A 25,707-nucleotide genomic window follows, 5' to 3' on the forward strand; every position below is an offset into this window, starting at 1 on the left:
TGTGTGTGTGTGTGTAAGAGAGGACTGGTTTTGATGGAAGATAGCTGATTGAATGGGAGATGGTGTTAGACTGCAGCAGCTAGCTATCTCTGCCACCCATCACTTATCTCTAACTGCCTGAGCGGCTGCTGCCCCCCTTCCTCTTCATCTTGTGGGTAGCCAGATTTGGGAAACTCCTTCGTCTCATTGGTTGGACGGGCTTCCGGAGGGGTATGGCGAGCAGACTCGGGGTTGCTCATTGGAGAATGCTGCCTGAGGTGGTGTAGAGGAGGGGAGGTGGGTGAGGACATGTGCTCAGGAGAGCTACGCTCCGATTTGATGCTGAGGTTGAGGGAGGGCAGATGTGGAGAGGTTGAGGAGCAAGACTGGGAGGGGAAGGAGCACCCTCCACTGGACATCCTAGAAAGCACAAGAGGAAAGACAAAAGAAATGTCTGAGTTTGAACATCATCAATTCTGCATTTATGTCTTAAGTGCAGCTTGATGACAATAAGATGCAATTAAAATCAATCAAAGGACTGTGTGTGGCAAATGTGGCATTTGAAATCCATCCAGCATTAAGGATTAAACAGTTACAACAGGAATACTTCTGTTGCCTAATATAAACAACAATACGTGAAATAAAACCAGTAGAGGAAGCCGACATAATGCAAGAACAAATGGAAGGTGTGAGTTTATATTCCATTTCATTTTTATTGATTTACTAAATTCGTTTTATTGTATTCTCAATTTTTTTTTTTTTTTTTTTCAGTTCTCTTTTCTTTCTTTTGTATATTTTTAAACATCAGATAGATGTGACAGTTGTTAGTGCTGTTTTGCACCTGATAAATATCTGGTCGACTGAAATGCTGCACAGCAAGAGTGAATAAGAAAAACATTGCTGAAACAAAGAACAATGAGCAGATTCAACTTTCTGCCATGATTCCATATTTTGTCCTCACAGGAGTGCCATAATACGCATTAATATCCTTACGCTGGGCTTATATGAGGCCCATGGGGCTCCTGAGGCGGCTGTGCTGGCTGCCAGGGGTTCACTGCTCCTCGTTGTAGACTAACAGAGTGATAAAATCCAGATTGGCTGTACTCTGGAAACAAAGAAAATGTGGATGAATAAAGATACTAACTTGAAAAAGGCCACAAAGACAGGATTTAAAAAACACAGAATCAATGAGTGATAGGATACATTATCTTCACTATAAGAGGATAGTTCGACATTTTGAGACTTACATGCTTTCTTGCTAAGTGTTAGATGATACCACTCTCACGTCTGTTAGCATGGAGCTACAGTACAGCCAACAGCCAGTTAGCTTAGCATAGCACAAAGACTGGAAAAAGGGGGAAACAGCTAGCCTGGCTCTAAAACTCACTAATTGACATTTTGATCTGTTTAAACTGTTATGTGCAGGACTATTTGTTGGAGTAACTCTCTGTAATCTTGACAGCACTGTGAGGTTGACAGCCCTGCACCAAACCCCCGGTAAAACAACAACTTGTCGTTTTTGCAAACAAAGCAAATATCCCAAGATGTCGAACTATTCCTTTAAAGTACCTTTTCATCTGTCTTGTTCTGTACATTTAATGTAGCACTCCTATTGAATTCTATTCAGCCTAATTTACAATAGAATAGATGATACACAGCAGACATACCAGAGGCTCCAGGAGAGGGGAGGCCGTAGCTGTGACCCAAACTGTGACCCAGCAGCCCTGCCTTGCCCATGGCTACCATGGAGCTGCTGCTGTGCAGGCCCTGGTACAAGACACCCCTCTAATGAATAGGGAAAGAGAAATAGCTGTAAATAAGTAAAGTCTCAAGTTTGAAGTGATAGATTTACGTCATTGCATGCATGGTGCATAAATCATGAATATTGTATCTGTGAGAGATAAAAGTGACAGTGAAACTGCTTGTCTATGTTTGCTAGACAATTAAGATCTACTGGCACATCAGTACACCTACAGTATGTGTTAGATTCACTAACATGTTTTAGTGTAGATCACACTGGATAGTAACAGCTACTTACAGCAGAGCTGTGGTTAGCACGTGTGGCCCCCATGCCCTGATTAACAGTATCTCCCCGCACGTTCTCACCACCCAAGTTCAGAGGAGGAGGGCTTTTCATGTCCAGAGCTCGATTCAGGCTGCCATGGGAGAACACGGAGTAGCCGATACCTAGCGAAAAAAAGCAGCAGGAAGTGAAAAGAGATGTGAACTTGTTTCACTCACACAGAGGAATAATGTATTCTCTGTGATACATTCTTCACCTCCCTCTTTTTATGTCTACAAAAACTAACTTCTTCTTTTAGTTTGACCTTTGAAGTAGTATCTGTTCGTATTGGGCCAGAGGGCAGCTAACGTTTATCGATTTACCTGAAAGAATCCATTTTGAACTGATCAGTGCCAACTATTAGAAAAACAGTAATAACACATTTAAAATATTTACTGTTAATGACATCATACCAAATAGTTGAATACTGTAAAAGAGGTTGACATGACTGGCAGGTGTGATACATTCTGTACAGAAACCACAGAACTGGTTACAGTCGCTGTTACACTGGTGGAGGGCCAGTTTCACAAAACAGGCGGAGTGCATGTGTGGATTAATGCGCACACACGCGCACGTACACACGCACACTTCCTGTGAGTTCACAGCCAGCTGCACAGAAGGTTGACAGCACACATGTGAATTTTGCAGCAGCCATTTACCAAGACCCTAAAGGCTGTTTAATTTGATTGTCATGCTAAATGTTTCACATCTACTACTGTTCACTGCTCAATATTTTAAACATTTGTGGTAGTATTTTGTGACACGTTGCCAACTTGTAAATTGAAAGTTTTAGTCAGTGGAGAATTTCAATTTAAATGGCAGATATAATTTTCTCATAGTAAGAGACACATTGTACAAAAGTACATTGAAAAATATTGATGCCATTTGAGGCTGCAATTATTCTACATAGTCACCTTGAATTGACATACTTTTGTGAAAATAGTCACAAATTGTCCTGCAAATCACTTTGTGGTTAAAATGATTCTGGTAATGTTTCATGCAGAAGGACCAGTACTGCTCACCTGAGTGTGGAGACATGAATGCAGTGTGTGCATGTGGTGCAGCAGGGCTGGCAGACCCGGGTCTGGTACTTAGAGATTTAAAGCTTGGAGCTCTGTGAGGCACCATGCTGGATCCGGATGAGTTGGGGAAGCTGTTCTCACAGCCTGCAGACACCAGGAACTGGGCCTCTGGTGAAAGGAGTGATGGAGCCTGAAGGGTAATGTGTGATAACAGCATAAGAATTAAAATCCAAAAACAGTCAATGAAAATGTAAATTTTGTGAAACAAATATTGTTATCGTGTTTCTGGACATTTTGAGCTGTCATTTTATTACAATAATAAGTTTACATTAGGTCAGAGGTCGCGTGTGTGTGAGCGTGTGTGGTTATGTGCAATAGCAGAAGTGTGTGGACTGACATAGAAGCGCTGGCGAGCCACAGAGAGATCCATGCCCTCACTGAGAGGATATTTGTCTGCAGCCACCTGCATGCTCTCCTCACTGTCGAGCTCTGACGCGTCGATACCGAGGCCCTTCCTACGCAGAGTCTTATACAGAACAGAAAGTGCACATGGAAAATTACCCACAATGATAGCATGAAGATTTACAAAATCAAGAATGATACATTTTTTTGGAAAAGTTGAAATTGGTCTTCATGCTTCCTGCTCTAAAATAACTGACCAAATCATGCTTTACTCTCATTTCTTTTAATAGCAGCTTGGACAGTACCTCCAGTATGTCCGTGTTGGTGCGACTCTCGTGTGGCTCGCTGTATTCTGTGTACTTGAGCAGCACTTTGTCCATGTCTGTGCTGGCGTACTGGAACAGACGGTTGGTGCTGTTGAAGATGATGAGGGCGATCTCACAGTCACACAGCACGCTCAGCTCATAGGCTTTCTTCATCAGACCAAACTTACGCTTGGTGAAAGTCACCTACGGCACAAAAACACACGAGGTTTGTTTTATCTTCGCTTAAGCTTCAGCTAATTACTGATGATTTAGAAAAATATATATATATCTTACGTTTCTAGGTCAATTTAAAGGTTACATTTTTAAATTAAAAAGTTTTGGTATGAACTTTAATATTTCTGCAGGAATAAATGATGGAAATAAATTGCAGCAGAAGAAAAGCAGTTTGACTAATTTGGATCAGTTGCTACATAATCAGCCTAATATACAAACTTTTTTTATTATCAGATTATGGATTACTGCTGTTTAAAAAATAATAAATTTTTAATGGAAAAGCGTAACACAGGATCACTTGCAAATAACAGTGTTGAGAGTGTATTTTGTGTATTCATATAGCCAAAAATCACAAGTTTGTCCCAGAAGGCTTTACAATCTGTACAGCATACAACACTGTCTGTCTTCAGACCGTCAATTCAGATAAGGAACAAAACAAAAACAAACCTTATCACCAAAAAACACTCAGTTCTAAAGATTAGATATGAGAAACAAATTGTATTTGCCAGCAGTCAGAGCACAGTTTAATACGTTTTTCTTCTTGTCCACACTGATTCCTTGTGTGTATTTGATGCGTTGTTTCATACATAGTGATCAACATATTAATAGGTTACGAGCGTGAAGTGAAGATTTTTCTCACGTCGCAGTACTCAAAAGAATGTATGTAACTGTTCTGACTGTAAGTTGACGTCAAGCGTGAAATGTATTTATAATCTGCATCATCACATTCATCATCCATCAAGGTGAAAAAAATACTTTTTTCTTTTTTAACTCATCATTTCCTACTTCCTTGCCGCTCCTTTAAAATGTTCACTTGTTCAGTGCCATTACTGTCCTTTCGGTACAGAACCAAATATCACATGTCACATCTTTGAAATTTTGTTAAATTTACAACAGTTGTTCATCGTATCTAACTATGACCCCACTACTGTCTCTTCTAGATATCATAATGTGTTATTTCCTCCACAGTCTTGCAGCATTCAGAAATCATGCCTACACACATTAGCCTCAGGAGCGACCTCCACATAATGCACAAAACATATTTTTATATCCAAATCAGTACAACTTTCACATTGCTGTCACACTCTCTGCTATGACTATTTAATGTGTGACAATTGTCCTGCACTCTCTTTGCGCAAAACACGAGGTACGAATGTCTATGTACCGTAAATATCACTGAGGCAAATGTACATTGTGTACACTCTACATTGAATTCTTAATGCATCTAAATAAAATACTGGACATTGACCCACCTGTCTATTCCTCTGGTCCAGAATACGAGAAATTTGTATTTTCTTTCTTCCCATTTTTTCTGCTGTCTGACACTTTTATACCTGTAAAAGAAAATATAACGTTATATTAGCAGAATACAATATGTTATATGCATTCATAATGCTGCACAGACCTTTAGGAAATAAATGTAATATTAAACACAAATATATTTATTTCATTCTCTAGTTTAAGGAAAATAAAGGTTTTGTGAAAAAATTTTCTTGAGGGTCAACGTCACATTTGTACACATTAGCCATAGTGGTTTATTCTTGTACATCTACATTTTACAATAACAACAGTACAAATATTCAGTAATACTTCTTTCCACATTCATGTAATTCTGGTGGGAAAATGTCACCCGTTTGGTTTAGGTGACTCAAGTCCCTTCCCCCTTGGTAAGGGCAGGGTGTTTATTTTTACCACCATGAGGCGATGCAGTCTAAAGTTAGAGCGGCCCTTGCCGGGCCTGCAGTCCGCGCAGTCTGACACCCCCACAGTCTGGGTTACCCCCGGGCCAGCAGCACAGTGCTCGACTGCACCGCACAGCCCCAAGAGACAGGGTTAAAAATACAGTCGATGGCTCCTTTTAAAGGTTCATCAGGCAATAGCTAAAACTAAACAGTAGAAGGAAAACAGTGTGTTTTTGAAAGATGGGTGAAGCTAAAAGCCACCCACTCCTCTCTCATGCACAGCCAGGTCAGAAAAAAGCAAGATTTTGAGGGGCAGAAGGCAAAGGCATGGATGGATTGTGGTTGGCTTGAGAATGTCCATGTTTTTCTGTTTCCCTCGGTCTAGAAAAACCCCTGTGCTTTCCCTGCCCCTGCAGGACCGTATAGAGCTGGGCACATGTGAAATCAGGGAATTATTTTCACTCTTGGCATTATGGGAGACAACCATGCAGCAAAAAAAACATAAAACACTATAGCCGCGTTTCTACACAATGTATATTGTTAGTCCCAGGAACTACTTTTTAAAGGAACTAAAAGGTTCTTTCAGCCCGTTGTTGTCTCGATTTCCACCGTGGTCTAAAGACCTGCGAAGATGAGGCATATTGGTCTTGTCCTGATGTATAAAAAAGCAATGTCTGCTTTTACACAACATTTTTGCACGTAACTATACAACAATGAGGACTGGACATCAGTCCATTTGTCATATGCTTTCTTCTTTTTTATTTGCTCATTGTGCTCATTTTACACAACAGAAGGACCGACGACGCCCATGCACAATCTGCATGCAAAAATGACGTGTAAAATTGGGTCAGCTGACTAATTTGCTTAACCTTCACAGGTCTTATGAAAGACAACAGACAACATTGGGCTGACGTAACAGTTCCTGGGACTAAAATTTTTGACACTTTGGGTGGAAGTTTGGCTCAGGCTGATGTGTAAAAGCACAATGAACAAAAAACAAACGGGTTTGCTGCTGCAGATTTTTAAAAATGGCTGAAATAAACGTCTGTAAGTACTCGACCAATCAGAAATGTTTAGTGTTGCAAGCCCCACCCCCAAAGTTCCTGTGCTTTTGGAAAGCACTACCCCCCCAAGCAGGGACTTTTTGGGGGGTAAAATAATAAATGATGTCTGCAGAAACCCTGGTCCCTGTGGTGGAAACGCAAGTTCCTCCAAAGGTTCCTAGTCCCTGGGGAAAGTTCCTGCGGTTGAATCGCGGCATAATTCAAACGCATACATAAATTTGCTGTGTGAGTTATCTCCATTTTACACTCCACTATCAGTCAAACGACTCCATAAAGTGGTGGTCTGACTCCACTGACCTGACCATATAGTGCTTCTCCAAAGCCCAGAGGAGTTTTCACTGGTTTTTCCCCTTAATACTGGACATGTATTGGACAACTCTATATTTAGTTCCCTGTCCCTCCTGATGGTGCCTGAGCGGATATGGCGCCTGTGTTCCCACGACCCCTAAAGTGCCCGCTGTCCCTCAATGTAAGCTTGGCACACAGGCATCTGGGGCATTTCTGGAGGAATCCACCTCTTTGCCCTTTTTATTACCTTATAAAGTCCTGTGATATCCACTGTGCTGAATATACTGCAGAGACAAGACACACCTCAACCCTGACAGCTGCAGATGAACTTGTTTTGCCATTGCCTCTACAGTAAAACGGGGCATACTGCGGACAAATAGCTCTTGCTTTTAAGAAAAGGACCACAAAAACCAGTATTAGTCCATCTAAGTAACAACAACCACAAAGAATGGAACTTGGGTCAAGCTGTTCTGTTTTTTGGGACCCGAAGTGAGACAATTTAACTTCATATCAAGACATGTTAATGGTGAGAAGAGAGGGAAGTGGGACATATGCTCTAAACAGGGCAGAAAGATCTTTATCTAAGTGTTTTACAGAAAGTTCCTCTCCTCTCAGATATAACCAAACGACGACTATCACCGCCACAGACAGCCACTGTTAAACACATGACTAGCTGGGTAAATATAGCTATACCTCCAGCCAAACGGCGTGGACTTTGGTATAGAACTGTATGTGGTTTATTAGGTCTGCTGAGGGCCTAAAGGCCAAGACAGGCAGGAAAAGCCTGGCTGTGCCTCTCACATCAGCTAATTCTGGATGTTTTCCCGTACGACAACTGCCGTTTGAGGTCTGTGAATGTACCAGAATTAGTAAAAGTATCACACACACCTTAAAGTCTGTGACCTTTCATCTCTAAGGTTAACTCTCATCACTGAAAAAAGATGGGAATTAAATGAAATAGCAGGCCTTTTATTTTTCTCACCTCCTCATGCTGAACTATAGTCGCAAAATGTAAAACGAAATCGCTGTGTGCCCTGTAATAGTGCCAGAGTTGCACACTCACACACTTGCCCCTGGCTGCTAGGGTTCTATAGGGAAGGAGAGCACCTTTCCAGACGCTTTCCCAGAGGCGAGACAGTGGAAAAAACTGAGCAGAGATGCACAGCAGGCACACGGTAGCCCTGCTCTCTGACATACCCTGGGAGCTTCTGACTGATCACTGGGGACCTCACTGGGACAACAATGCACAGAAATCCAAAAGCCTGTGCGTCAACAGACAAGATGATTTTAACAGCTTTGATCAGTTGTGATGAAACTCAATGTATTGCACACTGGATGTTTTTCTTGCCGCAGTGAACTGTATGCATGAATGAGAAGGGGAAAATAAGTAGGGCATTTCTAGAGTATTGAGGGTTCTGCTTCGATGGTTTTCTTTCCATGAGTCATTCAGAGCACGGTGGGTTGATAATGTTTCAAAAACATGGTAAACACGTGTAAGAATATTAGCTAAAGATGGCTCACTGTGAGGTAGCAAAAAAGATTCCTACAACACCTAATCATATTTTCACCGTCACACAGGTCCATTGGCAGTATTGGTTGTTAAATGTGGCTAAATATAACAGCCAGATTAATGAAAGGCTAAAATTAGTGTTTCAGTTTCCATAAGTGATAACAAATGTAAAATACTGCAACAATAATCCTTTTAGTTAATGCTATCTAAGAATGTTTCTGCACTATTGTATTAAAGCTCAGTTGTGTTTGTCAATTATAGTATGCAAGAAGACAAATAGAGAAGCTGTATGACTTCTGTATTACACTGATATACTGCAGTGCTGTGGATGACACCTAACTGAGGTGGTGCACAGCCTTGTTTTCGCTCTTTCAGTCATTTTAGTCTCTCCCGTGTTAGTCACATCAAAGACCCGTGTTGAGATGGTAAAATGTGAAACCAGGCCCCAAACTGTCTCCAAAAATAGAAGACTGCTACCAAACTTTGCATGAACCAAAACATAAATCCTCCCAAACCAAAAGTTAAAAAGGGTGATGGGCAAAAAAAATGTATCTTTGAAATGGCAATGGCCCTGTCTTACTAGTTCAAATCAAAACTGAAAGGCGTTTGAAGGAGAGAAAACCCAGAGGGCAACTCTTCATCTCTTACTGAGGTTTGTGTTCAAAGCTAGTGAATGGCATTTTCTTTCTATATATTAAAGCATTAGTATACCACAATAAACAAACGTGTGCTCTCTGTGTGTCACCTTCAGGGTCAGACAGTTCACTCACTGGGCCTTCGCAGAGTAATGGTGAGGAAATATTTGTCTAATTTTAACAGGAGATAATTGAATTGCCTTGATATTTTTGATAGAGCCAGAATAGCAATAGTACACGAAGGCACAAGCTGAACATTTGATCTTTCCATGAACAGAGTAAAAAAAAACTTTGCAGGACTCTATTTAAGCTGTTTGTGTGTGAAGATGAGACACACCTTAATGACAACTGACTGCTCTTCGGAATAAAAATATAAGAAATTAAATAAGCTAATGATCTCACACTCCCTAAAACATGAGAGTTACCAATGCATATTTTGAATGAGACCGAGAAGACAAAAGGATTGAAAAGGGCAACAGGTTGTGAAGGGGGAGAGGAAGATGAACCCAGCCTGTAGTGAATGGGTTCAAACAGTCATGGGATGTGTCTGTACCCAATGGACGCGGATTCATTTGCACAGCAAGCTAAATATAAAAACTGTAAAAATACATAGCTTGAAAAAAATGTTTGCGGATAATTAGACCTAATAAATTGCTGACGTCATTCAAAATAGACCGTTTAAGAATAGCCCGTCTGTCCCCGAGTTGCCAAGCATCCCTGTCTAATATAGCCTCATCTATAGGCTGCTGTCAATAACACAGCAACAGGTATTTCACTCACTGTGTCACAAAATGTTCACACACAGGAAACAACAGAGACACTAAAAAAAAACAACTAAAAACTCAACGCTTCAAAACACAGAAAACACAACATCTGATCTCACCTGCTCTCGGTCTTCTCTTCTGTTTGCCTCCGAGTTTCACCCACTTGATCGAGACCAATCAAACAGTAAAAGTCGCGGATTAAAGAGAAAACACACTCACACACACACGCGCATAAACACACGCACGCACGCACAGATGTGTGTCAGAGAGCAGAAGTCTTGTCTCGGGTTGGTGATGTTGAAGATATTCACCTGGTGCAGTAGTAGCGGATGGTTCAGGAGCGCTGCTTTCCAACAGCTGGCTGCTGCAACCCGCCTCTCTCTGTCACCATACACCGCCTCCTCGGCCGTGCCATTGGACACACTCCCCCCCACCTCCCACCCGCCTTTCAAACGCACCAGCAGTCACTCAGGGCTGTCAGCGAGATCACAGCACAAGTTACACTGCATACACTCATGTCAAGGGGCTGCTGGAGGAAAGATCCGCGTTACAGAGCAGACAGCAAAAGCTTTTTTGATGAGATTGTGTCCCAAAGCAGCTGTTACTTCAGAGTAATTTTGATTTTATGTAGAATTTCATCACAGGAGGGGTGGGGAGGTGACAGTGGGAAGTGGAAAGTGGAGTCTTGTGATGTACAATTTGCATATTTTTTGTTTTTTAAAAAAAACTGAAGATATAAGGTGTGGACAAGTCTGCAAAACAACATCCAAAGCATCACAGTTATATGATATTACATAAAAAGTATGAACAAGCAAAGAAAATATGACAAAATAAGATTGGACCATTATTCATTTCAATGGACCCTCTGAGGAAACCAACATTTGTCACACTGGCATCATTGCTGATTTCCTAATAACGTTTTGACATTTCTTAAATAAAATCAATACATAACGACTAAAGATTGTGGTGAGACTAAAATACTCTTGTGATACACTCTCTCTGGGGTTGTAACCACTTGTTGTGATGAGTCAGTTTGTCCTTATTTAATTCGAGGGGAATTTAAATGTCTGTCTCAAACATGGTGTCTAATCGATAAAATGAGACTGTGCAGTGTTTAGATTTAGATGAGACAATAAAGCCATGCGGTATGATCACTGGCTAATATGCTTAATGTATATGAACTTGGGTAGCCACAGAAAAAAGGCCTGAAGGAATTTACAGTGACTCCTAACCTTTTTTTGTTTATGACCCACTGATACAAAGTAATGTCTACTTTACTTTTTCAAAGTAAAACTATGCAATATTAAACTATGTATAAACACTATTCAGGGTTCTATAAGCTGCACTCTGTATGTTCTCAGCATGTGTGAAATTAGAGGAATTACACCTTTTAGTGGAATTTTAAAGCTGTTAATTGCAGCATGGTTACAAAACAAATTTTTGCATGTCATTTTTCAAATGATCAACCATGTTCTGAAAAGAAAGGTAATTTTAATCTTGGTGCACATTGTGTGCATTTCAATAATGGATCACTGGATCAATAATTTATTGTTGTATTGTTATTAAAAAAATAAAAAAAAATAAAAAATAAAACAGTGTTATTTATTAAAAGAACTATGCATGTCAGGGTGGCCCTTTGGTAGAATAGACCATCTTTCAACCAAAGTAGGAAGGTTTAAGTATATTATATATATATTATATAGGCTGTCTGCTGAAGTGTCCTTTGGCAATTTACTGAGTCCCTACAGGTTAATTAGGTGTCATATATGTGTAGTGTCTGAGTATCATCAGTATTTAGTGAGAGTTGCCTCTCCCATACATCATGGCTATGCTCTGCTGTTGCTATGATTAGATCGTTGAAAAAGCATTCCAGTTTTATTTGGGTATTGAACTGAACCCTAACTGAGGCTGTGAACTGAAACTATAATTGTAATTTTATCTACCTCTGTAAATGCAGGCCTATGGGTTGGACAAAATTACAGAAACACCTAACAACAAGCTATAATGTATCCATCAACAACTCTATGACAGCCTCAAGAAACATTTGTATTAGATTGTATTATATTGTACAGTGGTTGCTGTTATTGTGTTCACGCACTGTGCAAATAAGAATTAAAAAACCACACAAATTAACCAGGATTAAAACATCATACACAGTCTTTCTGTCTATGTGCAGTCTACTTTAGCTTTATCATGTATTTTTATTAGCTATCCCTATGTAACGCTAATTAAAGAGAAAGCAATGACAGAGGTAAAGGGGAATAAAAGATAAATAAAATGCTCAGAAAAGCAAAGCTAAGACACTAATGGAAAACAGACATGCTGTCAGCTCAATAGATATATTTAGAGGTAATAACTGAATCACTGCATGAGCTGAATTATTGACTATTTTTGGGATGTGACACAATGTACTCCTAAAAATAATATAGTGACAATTTATTAGCACAGATCATCTGTGGAAGTGTGGACAACAACTCTGTTTCTCTCTTACATGCACCCTGACAAACATGTCCGCACACAGACATACACACGCAGAGCTATGCATGCACAAACACACGCAGATTGAGATCCCCAAGAGATAGCTCACGCTGTGCATCTGATGCAATAGCTAGCAACATCCCTGCAGACTGCCACAGCCTTTACCTCCAGGATTCACCTGTGTGGGCCCCGTGAATCCGACAGAGGATAGTGCAAACCCCTATCTGTAAATACAGCAAGCTAATCACCAGCAGCTAAGGGGAAATTACATATTTTCTCACTGTGCTGTTTACGTGACTGTTTTCTTCATACATTTATTCTGGACACTGCGAGCCGTCAAGCTGGAGACTGAAGGTTGAATTGCAACCACAGTTATTAAATATTACTGATAAACACATAAGGCAAGAGCCATTAAGCAGAAAGTAGAGAGAGAGATAAAGGCGCCTTTGAGAACTTTCCGTATCAAGTCCATTTTTTTTTTCATTTTCCTGAAACTTCTCACTTCTGCTTTCGACAAGATCAGCCTCGACCCTTTTAGAGCATGTGGTGAGGCTGTCGGATTCAGAAATAGCCTCCCTGGTCAGTATACATGTGTGAGAGCAATTGTTCACATTGTGTACCTTTATAGCTACAGTCTTATCTACATCTCAACAGAATAAGGGTTACACCTTTACCCCCCCCACACACACCAAACCCCAACCTCTAACAGAACAATAAGGCCTCTGTGACACAGAATTTAAGTATGTCAAGGTGTTTGCTGTCCAGCAGTGGTATACGTGAAAAGAACATTGAGTACCAATTCTACTAAATCAGGCAGATATTGGACATGCAACTTATTTTATTACATGGTTGCAGTGTGCACATAAAACCTCAGGTATAGAAGAAGGGGATGCAATGAAAAAAGAAGAGAAAAGGTGCATCTCTGGTAAACTGTGCATGTTTCCACGGCAACAAGTGAAAAGTTAATTAGATTCAGAGAGTCTGAGGAGCTGGACTAAGAATAAAAGGGGTATTCTACAACGAAGAGGGGTGAGCCGAGGTGGCCGACGCGGCTGCAAATTCCTCAAAAGTTAGCTGTAATGTACACCTGCCATGGTCTCACTTTGCACAGAAGCACTTTAGGACTTTTTCGGATGTTGGAGTCACATTTTATTTTACTTCATTCTATGATGTGCGTGCCATTTTCTGCTCATGTCTTTTATTGTTAGATAGTAGAATATCAATAGCCTGTTGAACTGTAATCCTTTAATCACTTCATGAGGATAGGAGACTACATCACAGCATAAGAAGTAGGCTAATCTATTATTGCCAGAAGGAAATATTTGAGTTATTTCAGGTCTGTTTTTCCCCTAAAAAGGATGCTTTCAATGTATTTTTTTGGGTGCAATTCACACTTTATTTAATTTAATTAGGTAGCTCCAAGTTGTATTAACTTGAGTGGTGTGAATGGACTGTTTTAATGTCCTTTGTTCGGTCATGGTGTTTTGTGTTTAGTCAGTGAGCTCTGCCTCTCCCAGGAGCACGTCAACTCATTGTTTCCGAGGATCCAAGAGAAAAAGTCCATTGTTGTTGCGAAGTTTTTAATCTGGGGGATTTAAAGCACATCACATGCTCAGACTGGGCAGCGGGGCGCTCCACCACAACAGGCAAACTACCGCAAAAAAAAATCCATGTTGGGGGAGAAACTGTTCATCCCGAAAGGACCGAAACATTTCATCAACACTGCAATGCCAGCGCACTTTTTGGGAGTTTAGGATCGCCGGAGAAGTGTGTTTGACAAAAAAAAAAAAAGTCCGATCGGCCAAAAAAAGGGGGTTAAGTGTTTATTCTCGGGAGAAACCTGACCGCCGGGGATTTAGGAGAAAGATGACGTTCAAGTACAGCCAGCGGTCTCTACTAGTGCTGTCTCTACTAGGCATTTTATCGGCCATCATGTCTGTTTTATCGGTCATTTTGATTTTCCAGCTTCAGTCTCAACAGACGGCGGTGAAGGAGTCTCCCCCTTCCACCTCCTCGGTTATACCCGCTCATATCTGGGCCGTGCTGCTGCCGGTCTCCACGGTGCTCTCGGCTCTGTCCCTCACCCTCCATCTGAGCTCTGTGGTAGTGTGTCTTCTCCACAGCTACTTTTCAACAGAGGTTTGCAGAGGAGACCAGGATACTGAGAGGTATTTAGCCTGCATGTAACGCACCTCTACTTCTTCCACCTGCTTTAAAAAAAACACACACACACACACACACACACACCTGGAACTGCGACAGGGCTGTCAGCCGCTTCACTCACTGGTATTATGCTGCTGTTGATCCAAATTGGTCACAAACAGATAGTTCCGGTCGGTTTTGATAGGCTGGGTCACGTTTGAAGGCTCAAGCACACCTGTGATGCGTTACAGTTAATTACAATGTTAATACGCACCTCTTATGCGGGAACGCAACTTTTTTACAGCGAGAGTAGCTAGGTTTTAGATAAACCTAAATAAAACAATCTTAATTAACTAATAAAAAGTTGAATTTATTAGTAATAAAACCCAGCTTTGCTCAGCAGTTTTCCTGCTGTAGCCTTACTCAGGCTGGTGTGACCAGTAGCTTAGGTGGCTAATGTTAGCAGACAGATAGATATTGTTGTAAAACGGCCATGACTCAGTTTACTTGCTACTGTTAAACTACATTTTAGCATGTACTATTACTCTGTAATTGTGGCAAAAGTGGCTACTGTTAAGCAAAAGTTACATAATTTCACTTAACTGGTTCAAGTGAAATATGGCCTGGAATATAGAAACTACTGTGCTACCTAATGCAACAATACTACAACTCTGTAATAAGGATTGTAATAAAAAAGGGCGATGCTATAAAGATGTTAATTTAACTTTATTAAAATTTTTGAGGCTGTAGTTTGTGGTTTTTCCGCTTAGCAAATAAGAAAAGCAAAATAATATGTTGCAACTTTCAATATAAGGCAGAGAAAAACAACACCAAAACAAAGTTTAAGGCTACAGCACTGCACTGCATTACATCCTACTTAAGTTCCTATTTTCTGGTAATGCAGTCACTGTTAAAAACTGTTGCTATAAGTGGAAATTAACATTTAATAAGTTGAGTGTGTCTGCCCATGACCACAGTCTTCTTTAATTGTTCTCTGTTAACCACCGGGGATCTGGGTTGACTGTTTTAAGTTTCATGAAAAGAAAACATAGTTTCAGACGCATAAATGGGTCTTCCTTGTGTGTCAGAGTGCACAGGCCTGCACTGCAGTGTTGTTGGTCAACCCCCACCTCTCAACCTCTATGAATCCCATCTAAACAATAGCCTTCCTCTCATTATGCACCCAGCACACAGCCTCTTGCTGGCCCTTTCCCACATCAGTATACAAATCCAACAGCATACCCCAGGACCTCCCTACTGACAGAGGGGACATTCCAAGAAAATGTGAATAATAATGAGCATCACAAAATATCTAGCATTTAACCAAATAATCAACAATCAAATGTTTTAGGACTTTAAGTTCTGATGTGAAAACTTACCAGGGGAGAAATAAATAAAAAGGACCAAGAAAAGTCTGATTGCATAGTAAAAGAAATGTGCAATGAGTTGAAACAAAAAAAATTGTCAACACAGAAATTGTGTTGCATAAAATCATCTTCATTTATGCACTGAAGAGAAAAGTACAGTAGCAGTTTTAAAGTGTAAACATCAACGTCTGAGCAACAACATTGAACATATGACATTTGTGTCCACAGAGCAGACTGGTTCCTTTTGGATAGCAGAGCTGTACGACATGTGGCTATTGGACTGTTCTGCCTCGGGGTTTCTGTCTATTTGGCAGGTAAGAACAAAAGAATAAAAAATAAGATTTTCTTATTTTGTAAGAATCTGGATTTTCTCTTCAAGAACGTGGCTAATCTGGCAGTGTACAGATATTAAATCCTTAAATACAGGTTAGAGGCACCTGTTATTGCCTTCTAGCACACGTTTGTATCTTTTCCTTGAGTATGTGTGTTGAGTTTTTATAATTTGCATGCAGGGTACTTTTTTTCTTTTCTTTAGCCTTTAACAAGAAACTCACAAAGACCTGAAAGTGTGTCCAAAACATTGGCGGTGCAGTGGATTTTCAACGGCAGAGGCAAAAGCAGCACGACTGCTTTCTCTCTGGTCCGTCCAGTGAGTCCGAGAGAACAATGCATTCTTTGAGCAGCGTCCATGACTTAAGTGTTTCTAATGCTGAACCTGGCAGTGCTGTGGTGCGCTGTTCCACTGAGCGGCTTGTACTGTGGGGGTCACTGGAGGCAGTCACTCCATTGTGATGAGGAGGTGTCGCCCTTATGACCCCCCTTCAGACTCAATCAAGAGGTAGCAGAGCAAGCGACTGTAGCAGCAACACCACCGGCTCAGGAAGTCACATCACATCCCAGAGCTGTGCTTTTCTCCCCCTTCCTTCAGCATTCCTGAGTCCATAGTCCTTTTTCTAGAGATAAACATAGGACAGCTTAGATAAAAACTGCTAGTTTTTATATGTCAACAAAATTAAGTACATTTTTGTAAAGCATTCAATTAGTGTGATGTGGATAAAGTCATAAGAACATAGAAATGAAGCAAACATTTAAACTAACAGCAAACTGAGATACAAGTAAAGAGAACAACTTTTACTTATTTGGCCCATTAAAGTTAGTCATTTAGTGTTTCTGTGTATATAAATTTTCCTTCTCTTCCTTGGCAGCTATGTCCATCTTCATGCTGCTGATATTTGAGGTGGAGACAGGCATCGCAAGTGCCTGCATACTCTCCTCAGGGATCTTAATCCTACTGGTTGTTGTGATCCACTCTCTGGTCAAAGCTTCCTGTAGTGCCAAGCGCTACGACGACCACCTCGACACCCTCTACCAGAATGACCACGGGAGCAGCAGCACGCCTGTCTCCCGATCCTGCGAGCTCAAAGTTGGTGTGGACAAACCGCGGATGCACCGCAGCCAGTCTCACATCCAGCATCCGATCTCCTACCCTCACTATAGCAACCCGAGACAGCGAGAACAGTACCAGCAACAGCAGTACTCCCCGGCTGGAGGTTCCCAGGGCAACGCAAGTGATAAAGACGGCTACAGCAGTGGTGGCAGTTGTCCCAGAATGCACAGGACCCTGTCTACTGAATCTGGCCTACTGCAGGCTCAGGCTAAACCCTGGAATGGGGTTAACAATGAGATGAGGAGTGTCCTTGCTCGCAAGTCAGGGATTTCCGCAAAAGACTCTACTCTTGTGTGACACAAAGCAGGCACAGCTCGGGGTTAAAGGCACCGATTAGCTGACCGCTAACACAGTTGTCATCTCAAACAGATGTACAACTGTCAATTTGTACCTTTTTCACTCAGCATGTTTATCCTGACTGACTGTAGACAACATGGGACAGAGATTGAAAAACACACCCAAGTTTCACCTTCATCAACTGATTTCTCCTGTTCAGATTATAGAGCATTTTTGATTTGATTTGAACATGTTGAGCACAAGTTTTGTATAATTGTAAGTGTTTTGTATAAATGAATTTGAATCTCATTACACAACCCAATGTTGCCCAAGGATCAACATGGCAAATTTATAGCTTTCATTGTTATAATGTAAATACTTCATTCTGCTGTAAAGGGTGGCTTTTTGCCAAATATGTGTGCAAAATGTTCAAATGTGTTTTGTTATAGGTTATGGGTTCGTAGTTCAACTTTTAATGAATTAATTTGTGGAAATATAATTCAGTTTAAAAGTAGGATGTTTTTTGACACATAAATAAGACATTAAAATAATGTTCAAACACTTTCAATGTAATTTAAATGCACAATTCAATAATTTCTGAAAGAGTTTTGTTAATTTTATGTCAAAACATAGGCCTGAATGTGATTACGTTATGTCTGGAGGAACTACTAACCTTGGACACCTCTGTCCAGAGGTCATGAGGAAGTGGACGGGGCATGTGGAGCAGGGACAAGGGGACTGGGAGAGGGGGTCACATCACTTAAGCTTCATGCAGGTGTCAGTGGGAAACAAAAAACAGAACAGAAAAATAAAACAGAAAACATGAAGCTCCCATTAGCTACAAAAAGTTCAGTATTTTGCAGTTATGGGAATAAATTGGCAGAAACTGAAGGTAAAAGTATGAACTGATACAAATTATTATAAATGAGGGATTATATAAAACAAATAGAAACAAAGATGGTACACAAATAAAGGTATGATGTGGAGCAAAGAATGAACACAAACAGGATAAAACTCCAGACACTGAGTCACTAATTGTTCTCATTTTTAGACTTTGTGAATTATATAAAAGAGATTTAGGAAAATGTGAAATTAGAAGAAATCACAAGTTGATCTTCGACACAAGATTTGGCCAAAAGAAGTAATAGCCTATAATTCTCTGTCTTTTTCGTCTTTTTCAAATATTGACAAAGATTACATGAATACTTTTGGTTTGGAAATATAAGTGTTTATGAAATCAACCTCCAATGATGACTCTTCCAGATGATTAAACAATGAGAAAACAGTCCTGGGTACAGACACAGCTATTTTGGAAGAAACACCCATAAACCTCTTCGCCTGACGAGTTTTGTAGAGATGTGTCTTATAGTGGATGTCATACATAATTTACCTTTCAAATATCTTATACCCACAGGCAGTGCATTTGCATAAAGGTTTCCAAATTTAAAAAAATGTAGTTCAGTTCAAGTGACAGTTACTAATGAACAGTTCTTTGAAGCAGCTATGAGCATGTGTTGCATATGGAAGAGTTGTGTTACAGCCACCAGGAGATAACTTTAGCGGTCGACAAATGGTTGGTTGTTGAGCATCTAACTTTGCACATGTTGTTGCTTTTTGAGTAGACATTAGTTCCAACTTAGCACAGGAATTGGGCAAGGACCACAAACCCAGCGATGATACTATCTGATGAATGGATACCATTAACACCAAGATTAAGAATAACAAACCCAATTAATTAATACATGATGACATGATATAGATACGTTTGTGTATTATCATTACAATCTCACTGCTGCCTCCTACCTGCGTCCTTGAGAGTTGCTAATCTGCTCCTTCATGCTGATGGCTTGACGGAGGAGGCTGTCAATGTTTTTGAAATACACGCTACTGTTCGTCATGCTCTTCACGGCACTGCAAAAAGAGTTATTAGAGCCATTAAGAGTCATGACAGCGGGGCAGTGGGAATTCTGCAAATATGTAGGCCTATGCTTCTTCTCACCTGCATGCATACTCTACACTGTAGATGGCTCCTTGACTCTGCTCCTCCCAGCTCTGCATGTCTGTCTGTGTGAGAAATGACAGAAAATACAACCAACATTATACCAGTAGAGGCGCCGTCTGTTTAATTATAGTACACAGTTTACATCAAGTGGTGTTTTTTACCACCAGCAACACACAAACACACTACATGCTATGCCTCCTGATTTAAAAGTGGATGATGAGTTCAACAACAAACCTTTATGGCTTTAAAAAAATCAGTCAGAAACAGCAACCAAACCCAATTAGGGAAAATACATTTTTTGACTAACTTATTTAAATAACTGCATTTAATTTAACAGCAGGGACACACTGATGGTGCCATTTAACGATAAAATAAGGAGCAGAGGCCCATTTGTTGTTTACCCTGTGCACATATGAAGCACCCATTATTTCGTGGCATGAGTGAAATGCTCTGAAATAACAACAACTACTGTGATCTTCACTCAGATATGAAGGCATTTTCTTATTCCGAGCTGTGAACACACAAACCTATTACAAAGTGTCATCTCACATCGCCTAACAGTTGACAGATGAGGGTCAGCTGTATGTTCCCAAATACAAATGTTCCTGTCTAAGGTTATCCTAATAGCACTCTATAAACTGTTTTCGGGGTACATTTTCCCTTTAATGTCCAATTCCTTTTACATGTCCCTCATGTCCAACAACATGACACAGCAGGGTGAATCACCTTGTGCTGCACCAGTTCAGGCAGCGACCTCCTGACGTGCTCCTGCAGTCTGTACAGAGCCACCGACGGCTCGTTAGCCAGGACGTACATGCTCTCCGTGAACTTATCAGTCACTGTAGGATCAAAGAAGCACAGACAAATGCACAGAACACACGACCCGTGTTAGAAACTTAAAAAGAAACGGTGGGAAACATCCAAAAAGCACAAGTAGCGATGTAAACACAGTACTAGCATAGCATTAGCTTAGCGGCTACCGTGAGCTAACAGCTCCTAGCTCCGTCGCCAAAGTAACAATGAGGTGAGTTGTGTGCTTTTTTGTTTTTGCTAGTGTTTACCTCTTCTGACTTTCAGCTGCATCTCCTGGTCCTCCATGATGAAAGGTGCTTAAACCGATAACACAGTGCCGCTGTACGCGAGTTGGTGTCAGCTGATTCTTGCTCCTTCCGTATTATTGTTGTCATGTGCCACACGACAATATTCCGGACAGAAATAGCGATTATTAAAAAAAAAAACAGTTCTTCCTTCAAAGAGTACCAATTGTCGTGATGCGTTCGGTTGTGCCAAACGTGTTTTCATTTCTCTCGTCAAAATAATTGACTAATTGAAAAGCTAATCAACTGAGCGGTGAGTAATGTATCTCGGCACCAGCGAGGTCCGCCGTGTGATTTGAAATTATTTACTTTCAGTTTTCCCAAAAGGAAGTTAGCGCAAATTTGACTGTGAGGCTGGATGTGGTGAGTGGACAATGTCACTGGCTTTATAAACTAATTTTGCCTACTTTTTCTGAATGCCCGCACCGCGTTATTCAGTAGTTAATGTCTTGTTTTTATTGCAGCGATCATGGAGGCCGGAGGTGATGAAGAGGTTGCAGATGGACAAACCGCTAATGTTTGTCCGTCCGAGTCCAGAGACGAGCGGTCCAATGGTAACTGTGGCTTTTTTTTAAGGTTTCATCTTCTACCTGTGATCTTTCTTGACATAATTCATCTTTCTGTATAACACGTGCAGTCACCCGATGTTTGTAGCCTCACAATAATCAATTAAACAGATGTATATCTTGCTTCCACTGACATGGCTGTGGTTCATCTGGATGGGTCAGTGTCTCCAGAGAACATGGATGTGGATGAAGAGGGTTTGTTCAAACACTCCACCACTCTGACCAACAAGCAGCGTGGGAATGAGGTTACAGTACGCCCGGCAACATTAGACTGTAAGTACTGGCAAAGAGCTAGTGACCCTGTGTTAGACAAGCAAGCATGGTATTTTCATTGTCTTGAGCATGAGAGGATATTAAGACTTTATTTCCATCAGCTCTGTCCATACACCAGTTGGCAGCTCAAGGTGAGGTTTCACAAGTGGCTGCACACCTGAGTAAAGGTGAGGAATCTGGATGTCACCGTCAGACACCAGAAAGTAGAACACAATGTACATTTTCTCCAGCATGAAGTTGTACAATATTCTTACAGATGGTCTGTGACCTGTTGTATATTGCAGACAGTTCACTGCTCAGCAAACAGGATGAACGGGGCTTTACGCCGCTCATGTGGGCAGCAGCGTTTGGAGAGAAAGCAGTGGTGGATTTTCTCTTGGAGAAGGTAAGAAATAAGTTACTGCTGCCCGGAGAGACATGCACATGTTGATATGACGAAATGCATCATCTTGGTGATGTTTTATGGGATTTTCTTTTTAGGGTGCGGACCCCAAAACAATTGCGAGGGAGCGAGAGAGTGCCCTGACACTGGCCAGCTCTGGAGGTTACGTGGACATTGTTGAGTCTCTTCTCAGACATGGAGTGGACATTAACACTTATGATTGGGTACATAATGTCCTTCTTTATGTCAGACACGTCATTACAAATCCATAAGATTTAGTTACGGGAAGCCAACACAAATAATTCAAATGGACAAAAACATTGAAATATAACCACAATGTGATTTTTCTTTTTAATGAAGACTTGTGTTTTTATCTCAGAATGGTGGGACTCCTCTTCTGTACGCTGTACGAGGGAACCACATCAAATGTGTAGAGGCACTCTTAGGTACATTGCATGTCTATGATGTGAAGTATTCTGTCAAATTCAGTTTGAATGCTTTATTAATGGCACTCACTGTACTCTCTTGCAGCCAAAGGGGCAGACATGACCATTGAGTCGGACTCTGGGTACAGTCCCATGGCCTTAGCTGTTGCCCTTGGACACAAAAAGAGTACGTAGTCTTCTTATACCTGACAATTTATTTTTAGAGGTTACTGTAAAAAAAAAAAAAGAAAAGGTTTTGCTGAATTAACATTTTCCTCTCATTTGTTTCCTAGTTCAGAAAGTGTTGGAGGACCATATACTGAAACTCTACAAGCCACCAACATGACATTCATTAAAATTAATAAATGGAAAGGACAGTCTGACACTGTTGATCTCAGATCTAAGACCAGCTATCATCAGTGGTGAGATGACGACCTCCGTCACAAGATCAAGTCATTGTAATAGATCAGTACATATGCAGAGACATTTACACTAAACTGCATTTTTATTTTTTGAACAGTTTATTCCATTTGTATGCATTACAATGTACAAACACTGTACAAACAAGGACTCAAATGTGATGGTTGTGCAGCAGAATTATTTTGTTTGGCTGAAGAGCAGCAGAAAAAGGTCTGTAAACAAGTTTTAATAAAAATGTATTTTTATACTGTGTGTTCCACTGGAATGATGCTTCAACGTAAAAGGCACAATATAAGTATAGAGAGCGTGATAACAAAATGATATATGATCACAACAATCTGCATTTAAAACTCAGATTCAGACTCCATGCCAAGCCTTCTGTGTTTGAGTAATCAAGGGTGAGATAGCTAGACACATCCCTGAAAGCTTTCATACCAAAAAAGGCCACATTCACATCAGTTCATGAGGTGGCAGAACAGATGACATGTTTCCCAAGTGCCACCACACCATCCTGCATCCCGCACTTTACTCAGGGGCCATTTCCTCTCTCATGAGAGGATTTTAAAAAAATGGTCAGGAAGCCTTTTCCCCCAGGACATCCAAGGAATAAACAATAATTCTCCCAAAAAAGTCAGCACTATTCTCAAACATTATTTTTACTTTGTCCACTGTAGGGGCCTCCTGTATGGGAAAGCTGTGGGTGTGGAGTTAAGAACAAGATAAGCATGGTAAAAATGAAAAGCATGTTCAGGAAAATATTGTCTGATACTTATTATGAACCATCTAGAGCAGTAACAGGAAACACAGCGTTCCTAGAGTGACAGGTAGAGCTTCGGCTGCTGTAAAACCCAGTCTGACGGACTGAATTTATAATGTGTTAAAGCAGGATAAAATTAAGTATTCTGTTAACCATCTGTTTGAAAAAATGGTGGTGGAAAATAAATACGTCTGATAAAGTAGCCTGTCAGTCTAAAGATTATTTATGGCACATCAACTTTGGTTGCAAACTAGGATTAATGCAGTTAAATCAAGGGTCAAGTGCAACATTTATAGCTACAGTGGCAGTTACGGGTAAGTCAAGACATGTATATAAGCTTTATTATTATTTTAAGATTTTGCTTACCCCATTTGGCATTGGATTTTAAAAATCTGTTACAGGGATTACGGCATTTATGCAGCAGAATTTAACCTGCTATCAATTAAATCTATCAAATGCTGCACAGTAACACTGAAGGATATCTGGAGAGAGTTGTTGTCTTCTGGATAAAAATGGCTGATGACTGTCAGGTCTCCCTCTTTTGGGCAACCTGCAGAAAGCACAAGTGGAAAACCATTTATCTCATGACACCTAACGTCTGCAATGGGAAACGAAAAGGCGGCGGATAATCACATCAGGAAACCATTTGCAATGAAGCTTACGGTTGGAAAAAGAACTTCTCTGGGTTTTACCTTCTAGTCTACATGTTTTTGCTGAGAAGCCTCCTTGGAACTGGACCTTTAACTCTGAAACCTTGACAGACTCAGGGAACTCCAGAGACACCCACTGACATTCACCCTGTCAAAGACATTGATGATGATTCATTGTGACACCCAGTATGTGGTTATCTATATTCCATACTACATAGAGACTGTAAGTACGTTTTGAGAATCTAGTGTGTTCACAGTGGCACATTTACAAAATAAAAGCTCCTCAGTAAGTATACATACTAAAAAAAGGCTTCATTTTGAGTGTGCTGTTGATGTATGCCAATCTCCCACAATGCAATGCACAAAAAAGGAGATGCTCACAACTGCAAAAACGTTAGTTAGTTAGTAGCATTTTTGTAGTAAACATTTTGCACTTAGTGTATCATCATTGTCTAGTATAAAACTATTTAGCATGTTGATTTCCTGTATATTAACTGCAAGAACAGCACACTACTGTACAGTATACAGTATACAGTATTGTGGAACTGGGACACAGCTGTAGTTGTACCTGGTCTGAGTTCCAGCATGTCTCTTCGTTGCAGTCAAACATGTACTTCTTTCCATACTGCTTCACGTCTCTGTTCAGCACTGAACTCACCCTGAAACAGGAGCGACAACACCCAGTCGTTAGTTTACACGTCTACTAGCACTGAACACAAAGCACAGCGTGTTTCATATTGGACTAATGAGAGACAGGCGTTCAAACACAACAGACACACATTACATTTATTTACAGTTGTTGTCTACCTGCTCTGAGTTTCGCTGCAAATCAATGAGGAAGCCATGTCGAGTTTTTAAATCACGAACTGCCGTCAAGCGAGGCGGCAACGCGCTGCTCCGGTGTTGTTTTTTACGACAGTGACGTGAATGTGTAGCCGTTCCTCTTCCCGCCACTAGATGGAAGTCACGTTCCGTCTAAATGAAGGCTGCTGCTGTGAATATGTCTATGGCTGCTGGTACCCACACTGAAGGTAAAGTCTTCATCTTTATCCGAAGTCCCGACGGCTCAAAATGAATAATTAAGAGCATTAAACATTAAGCTCATTTCGACTCTTTATAATCTGTGTGTTTAGTGGTCGGTAAGGAGCTGCTAGCTGCTCTCCATCTGGTTTGTACCTGCGTGTCTCCTGTTGTCTGGTGGAAGGTCAGGGAGATACCAATCGATTAGGAAGAGAGGACTACAGACACTGGGCCCCACACTAAAGGTGAATCGATCAGCTAACCGATTGCAACCTTCAAATGAAACACACAGAAGGAAAGGCAGCTTTAAATGTTACATGTGGTTGTAAAAAAGGAAAAAAAACAAAGTGTTTTCGTTGATTCACAGCAGATTGGATAATGTCATAAAAGAACCAGCTAACTTTTATTAGTGAGCATATTCCTATATCACTCTCTGATAATAACCAGGGAAGAAGCAG

At 40.7% G+C, this 25,707-nt stretch overlaps 5 protein-coding genes across 13 annotated transcripts; 2 read left to right on the forward strand and 3 right to left on the reverse strand.

Moving 5' to 3' along the window:
* Positions 1–6: 6 nt before the first annotated feature.
* Positions 7–10,338, reverse strand: mef2b (myocyte enhancer factor 2b). Its single transcript, XM_035652669.1, has 9 exons — positions 10,067–10,338; positions 5,258–5,338; positions 3,771–3,974; positions 3,461–3,589; positions 3,064–3,253; positions 2,018–2,166; positions 1,647–1,764; positions 973–1,084; positions 7–399 (listed from the first exon to the last, which is right to left on the reverse strand). The coding sequence occupies exons 2-9, from the start codon at positions 5,309–5,311 to the stop codon at positions 84–86; spliced, it is 1,272 nt and encodes a 423-aa protein (XP_035508562.1). The 5' UTR covers positions 5,312–5,338; positions 10,067–10,338; the 3' UTR covers positions 7–83.
* Positions 10,339–14,279: 3,941 nt separating this feature from the next.
* tmem221 (transmembrane protein 221) lies at positions 14,280–18,320 on the forward strand. Its single transcript, XM_035653509.1, has 3 exons — positions 14,280–14,593; positions 16,163–16,248; positions 17,140–18,320. The coding sequence occupies exons 1-3, from the start codon at positions 14,292–14,294 to the stop codon at positions 17,676–17,678; spliced, it is 927 nt and encodes a 308-aa protein (XP_035509402.1). The 5' UTR covers positions 14,280–14,291; the 3' UTR covers positions 17,679–18,320.
* borcs8 (BLOC-1 related complex subunit 8) lies at positions 15,275–20,863 on the reverse strand. 2 transcript variants are annotated; one of them, XM_035653508.1, is made up of 5 exons: positions 20,721–20,863; positions 20,386–20,498; positions 19,657–19,721; positions 19,461–19,568; positions 15,275–16,887 (listed from the first exon to the last, which is right to left on the reverse strand). In XM_035653508.1, exons 1-5 carry the CDS (start codon positions 20,755–20,757, stop codon positions 16,824–16,826), a joined length of 387 nt encoding a protein of 128 aa, XP_035509401.1. In that variant the 5' UTR covers positions 20,758–20,863; the 3' UTR covers positions 15,275–16,823. The 2 variants fall into 2 exon arrangements, with proteins under 2 accessions (XP_035509401.1, XP_035509400.1); XM_035653507.1 differs by lacking the exon at positions 15,275–16,887 and adding an exon at positions 18,331–18,422.
* rfxank (regulatory factor X-associated ankyrin-containing protein) lies at positions 20,409–23,069 on the forward strand. Of its 8 annotated transcripts, none has more exons than XM_035653497.1 (10): positions 20,409–20,683; positions 21,072–21,119; positions 21,221–21,310; positions 21,434–21,595; positions 21,697–21,762; positions 21,880–21,980; positions 22,076–22,201; positions 22,357–22,423; positions 22,509–22,589; positions 22,696–23,069. In XM_035653497.1, the coding sequence occupies exons 3-10, from the start codon at positions 21,226–21,228 to the stop codon at positions 22,746–22,748; spliced, it is 741 nt and encodes a 246-aa protein (XP_035509390.1). In that variant the 5' UTR covers positions 20,409–20,683; positions 21,072–21,119; positions 21,221–21,225; the 3' UTR covers positions 22,749–23,069. The 8 variants fall into 8 exon arrangements, with proteins under 8 accessions (XP_035509390.1, XP_035509392.1, XP_035509396.1 ...); XM_035653499.1 differs by having other exon boundaries at positions 21,084–21,119; XM_035653503.1 differs by having other exon boundaries at positions 21,084–21,119; positions 21,485–21,595.
* On the reverse strand, positions 22,905–25,178 carry nr2c2ap (nuclear receptor 2C2-associated protein). Its single transcript, XM_035653506.1, has 5 exons — positions 25,037–25,178; positions 24,798–24,888; positions 24,272–24,377; positions 24,062–24,129; positions 22,905–23,518 (listed from the first exon to the last, which is right to left on the reverse strand). Exons 1-5 carry the CDS (start codon positions 25,072–25,074, stop codon positions 23,396–23,398), a joined length of 426 nt encoding a protein of 141 aa, XP_035509399.1. The 5' UTR covers positions 25,075–25,178; the 3' UTR covers positions 22,905–23,395.
* Between the last annotated feature and the right edge of the window lie 529 nt (positions 25,179–25,707).

This window comes from Morone saxatilis, unplaced genomic scaffold (genome assembly GCF_004916995.1).
Source record: "Morone saxatilis isolate NCDOM2014 unplaced genomic scaffold, NCSU_SB_2.0 Contig12, whole genome shotgun sequence".
Lineage (NCBI taxonomy): Eukaryota > Metazoa > Chordata > Actinopteri > Moronidae > Morone > Morone saxatilis.

What these genes read in the sequence shown, in the direction of transcription:
- mef2b (XM_035652669.1), bottom strand. Translation starts at nt 5,311, where the DNA reads ATGGGAAGAAAGAAAATACAAATTTCTCGTATTCTGGACCAGAGGAAT. An exon ending in ATTCATGTCTCCACACTCAG is followed by an intron (nt 2,167 to 3,063) that starts GTGAGCAGTACT and finishes TTTTTTCGCTAG; the next exon opens with GTATCGGCTACTCCGTGTTC. An exon ending in GGGCCTCATATAAGCCCAGC is followed by an intron (nt 400 to 972) that starts GTAAGGATATTA and finishes TGTGCTTTCTAG; the next exon opens with GATGTCCAGTGGAGGGTGCT.
- borcs8 (XM_035653507.1), bottom strand. Translation starts at nt 20,757, where the DNA reads ATGGAGGACCAGGAGATGCAGCTGAAAGTCAGAAGAG. An exon ending in CTGAACTGGTGCAGCACAAG is followed by an intron (nt 19,722 to 20,385) that starts GTGATTCACCCT and finishes TTTCTCACACAG; the next exon opens with ACAGACATGCAGAGCTGGGA. An exon ending in AGCAACTCTCAAGGACGCAG is followed by an intron (nt 18,423 to 19,460) that starts GTAGGAGGCAGC and finishes ACCTGCATGAAG; the next exon opens with CTTAAGTGATGTGACCCCCT.
- tmem221 (XM_035653509.1), top strand. Translation starts at nt 14,292, where the DNA reads ATGACGTTCAAGTACAGCCAGCGGTCTCTACTAGTGCTGTCTCTACTA. An exon ending in GGAGACCAGGATACTGAGAG is followed by an intron (nt 14,594 to 16,162) that starts GTATTTAGCCTG and finishes TTGTGTCCACAG; the next exon opens with AGCAGACTGGTTCCTTTTGG. An exon ending in GGTTTCTGTCTATTTGGCAG is followed by an intron (nt 16,249 to 17,139) that starts GTAAGAACAAAA and finishes CTTCCTTGGCAG; the next exon opens with CTATGTCCATCTTCATGCTG.
- rfxank (XM_035653497.1), top strand. Translation starts at nt 21,226, where the DNA reads ATGGAGGCCGGAGGTGATGAAGAGGTTGCAGATGGACAAACCGCTAAT. An exon ending in GGCTGCACACCTGAGTAAAG is followed by an intron (nt 21,763 to 21,879) that starts GTGAGGAATCTG and finishes TGTATATTGCAG; the next exon opens with ACAGTTCACTGCTCAGCAAA. An exon ending in TGCCCTTGGACACAAAAAGA is followed by an intron (nt 22,590 to 22,695) that starts GTACGTAGTCTT and finishes TTTGTTTCCTAG; the next exon opens with TTCAGAAAGTGTTGGAGGAC.
- nr2c2ap (XM_035653506.1), bottom strand. Translation starts at nt 25,074, where the DNA reads ATGGCTTCCTCATTGATTTGCAGCGAAACTCAGAGCAG. An exon ending in CATGCTGGAACTCAGACCAG is followed by an intron (nt 24,378 to 24,797) that starts GTACAACTACAG and finishes TGTCTTTGACAG; the next exon opens with GGTGAATGTCAGTGGGTGTC. An exon ending in AAAAACATGTAGACTAGAAG is followed by an intron (nt 24,130 to 24,271) that starts GTAAAACCCAGA and finishes TGCTTTCTGCAG; the next exon opens with GTTGCCCAAAAGAGGGAGAC.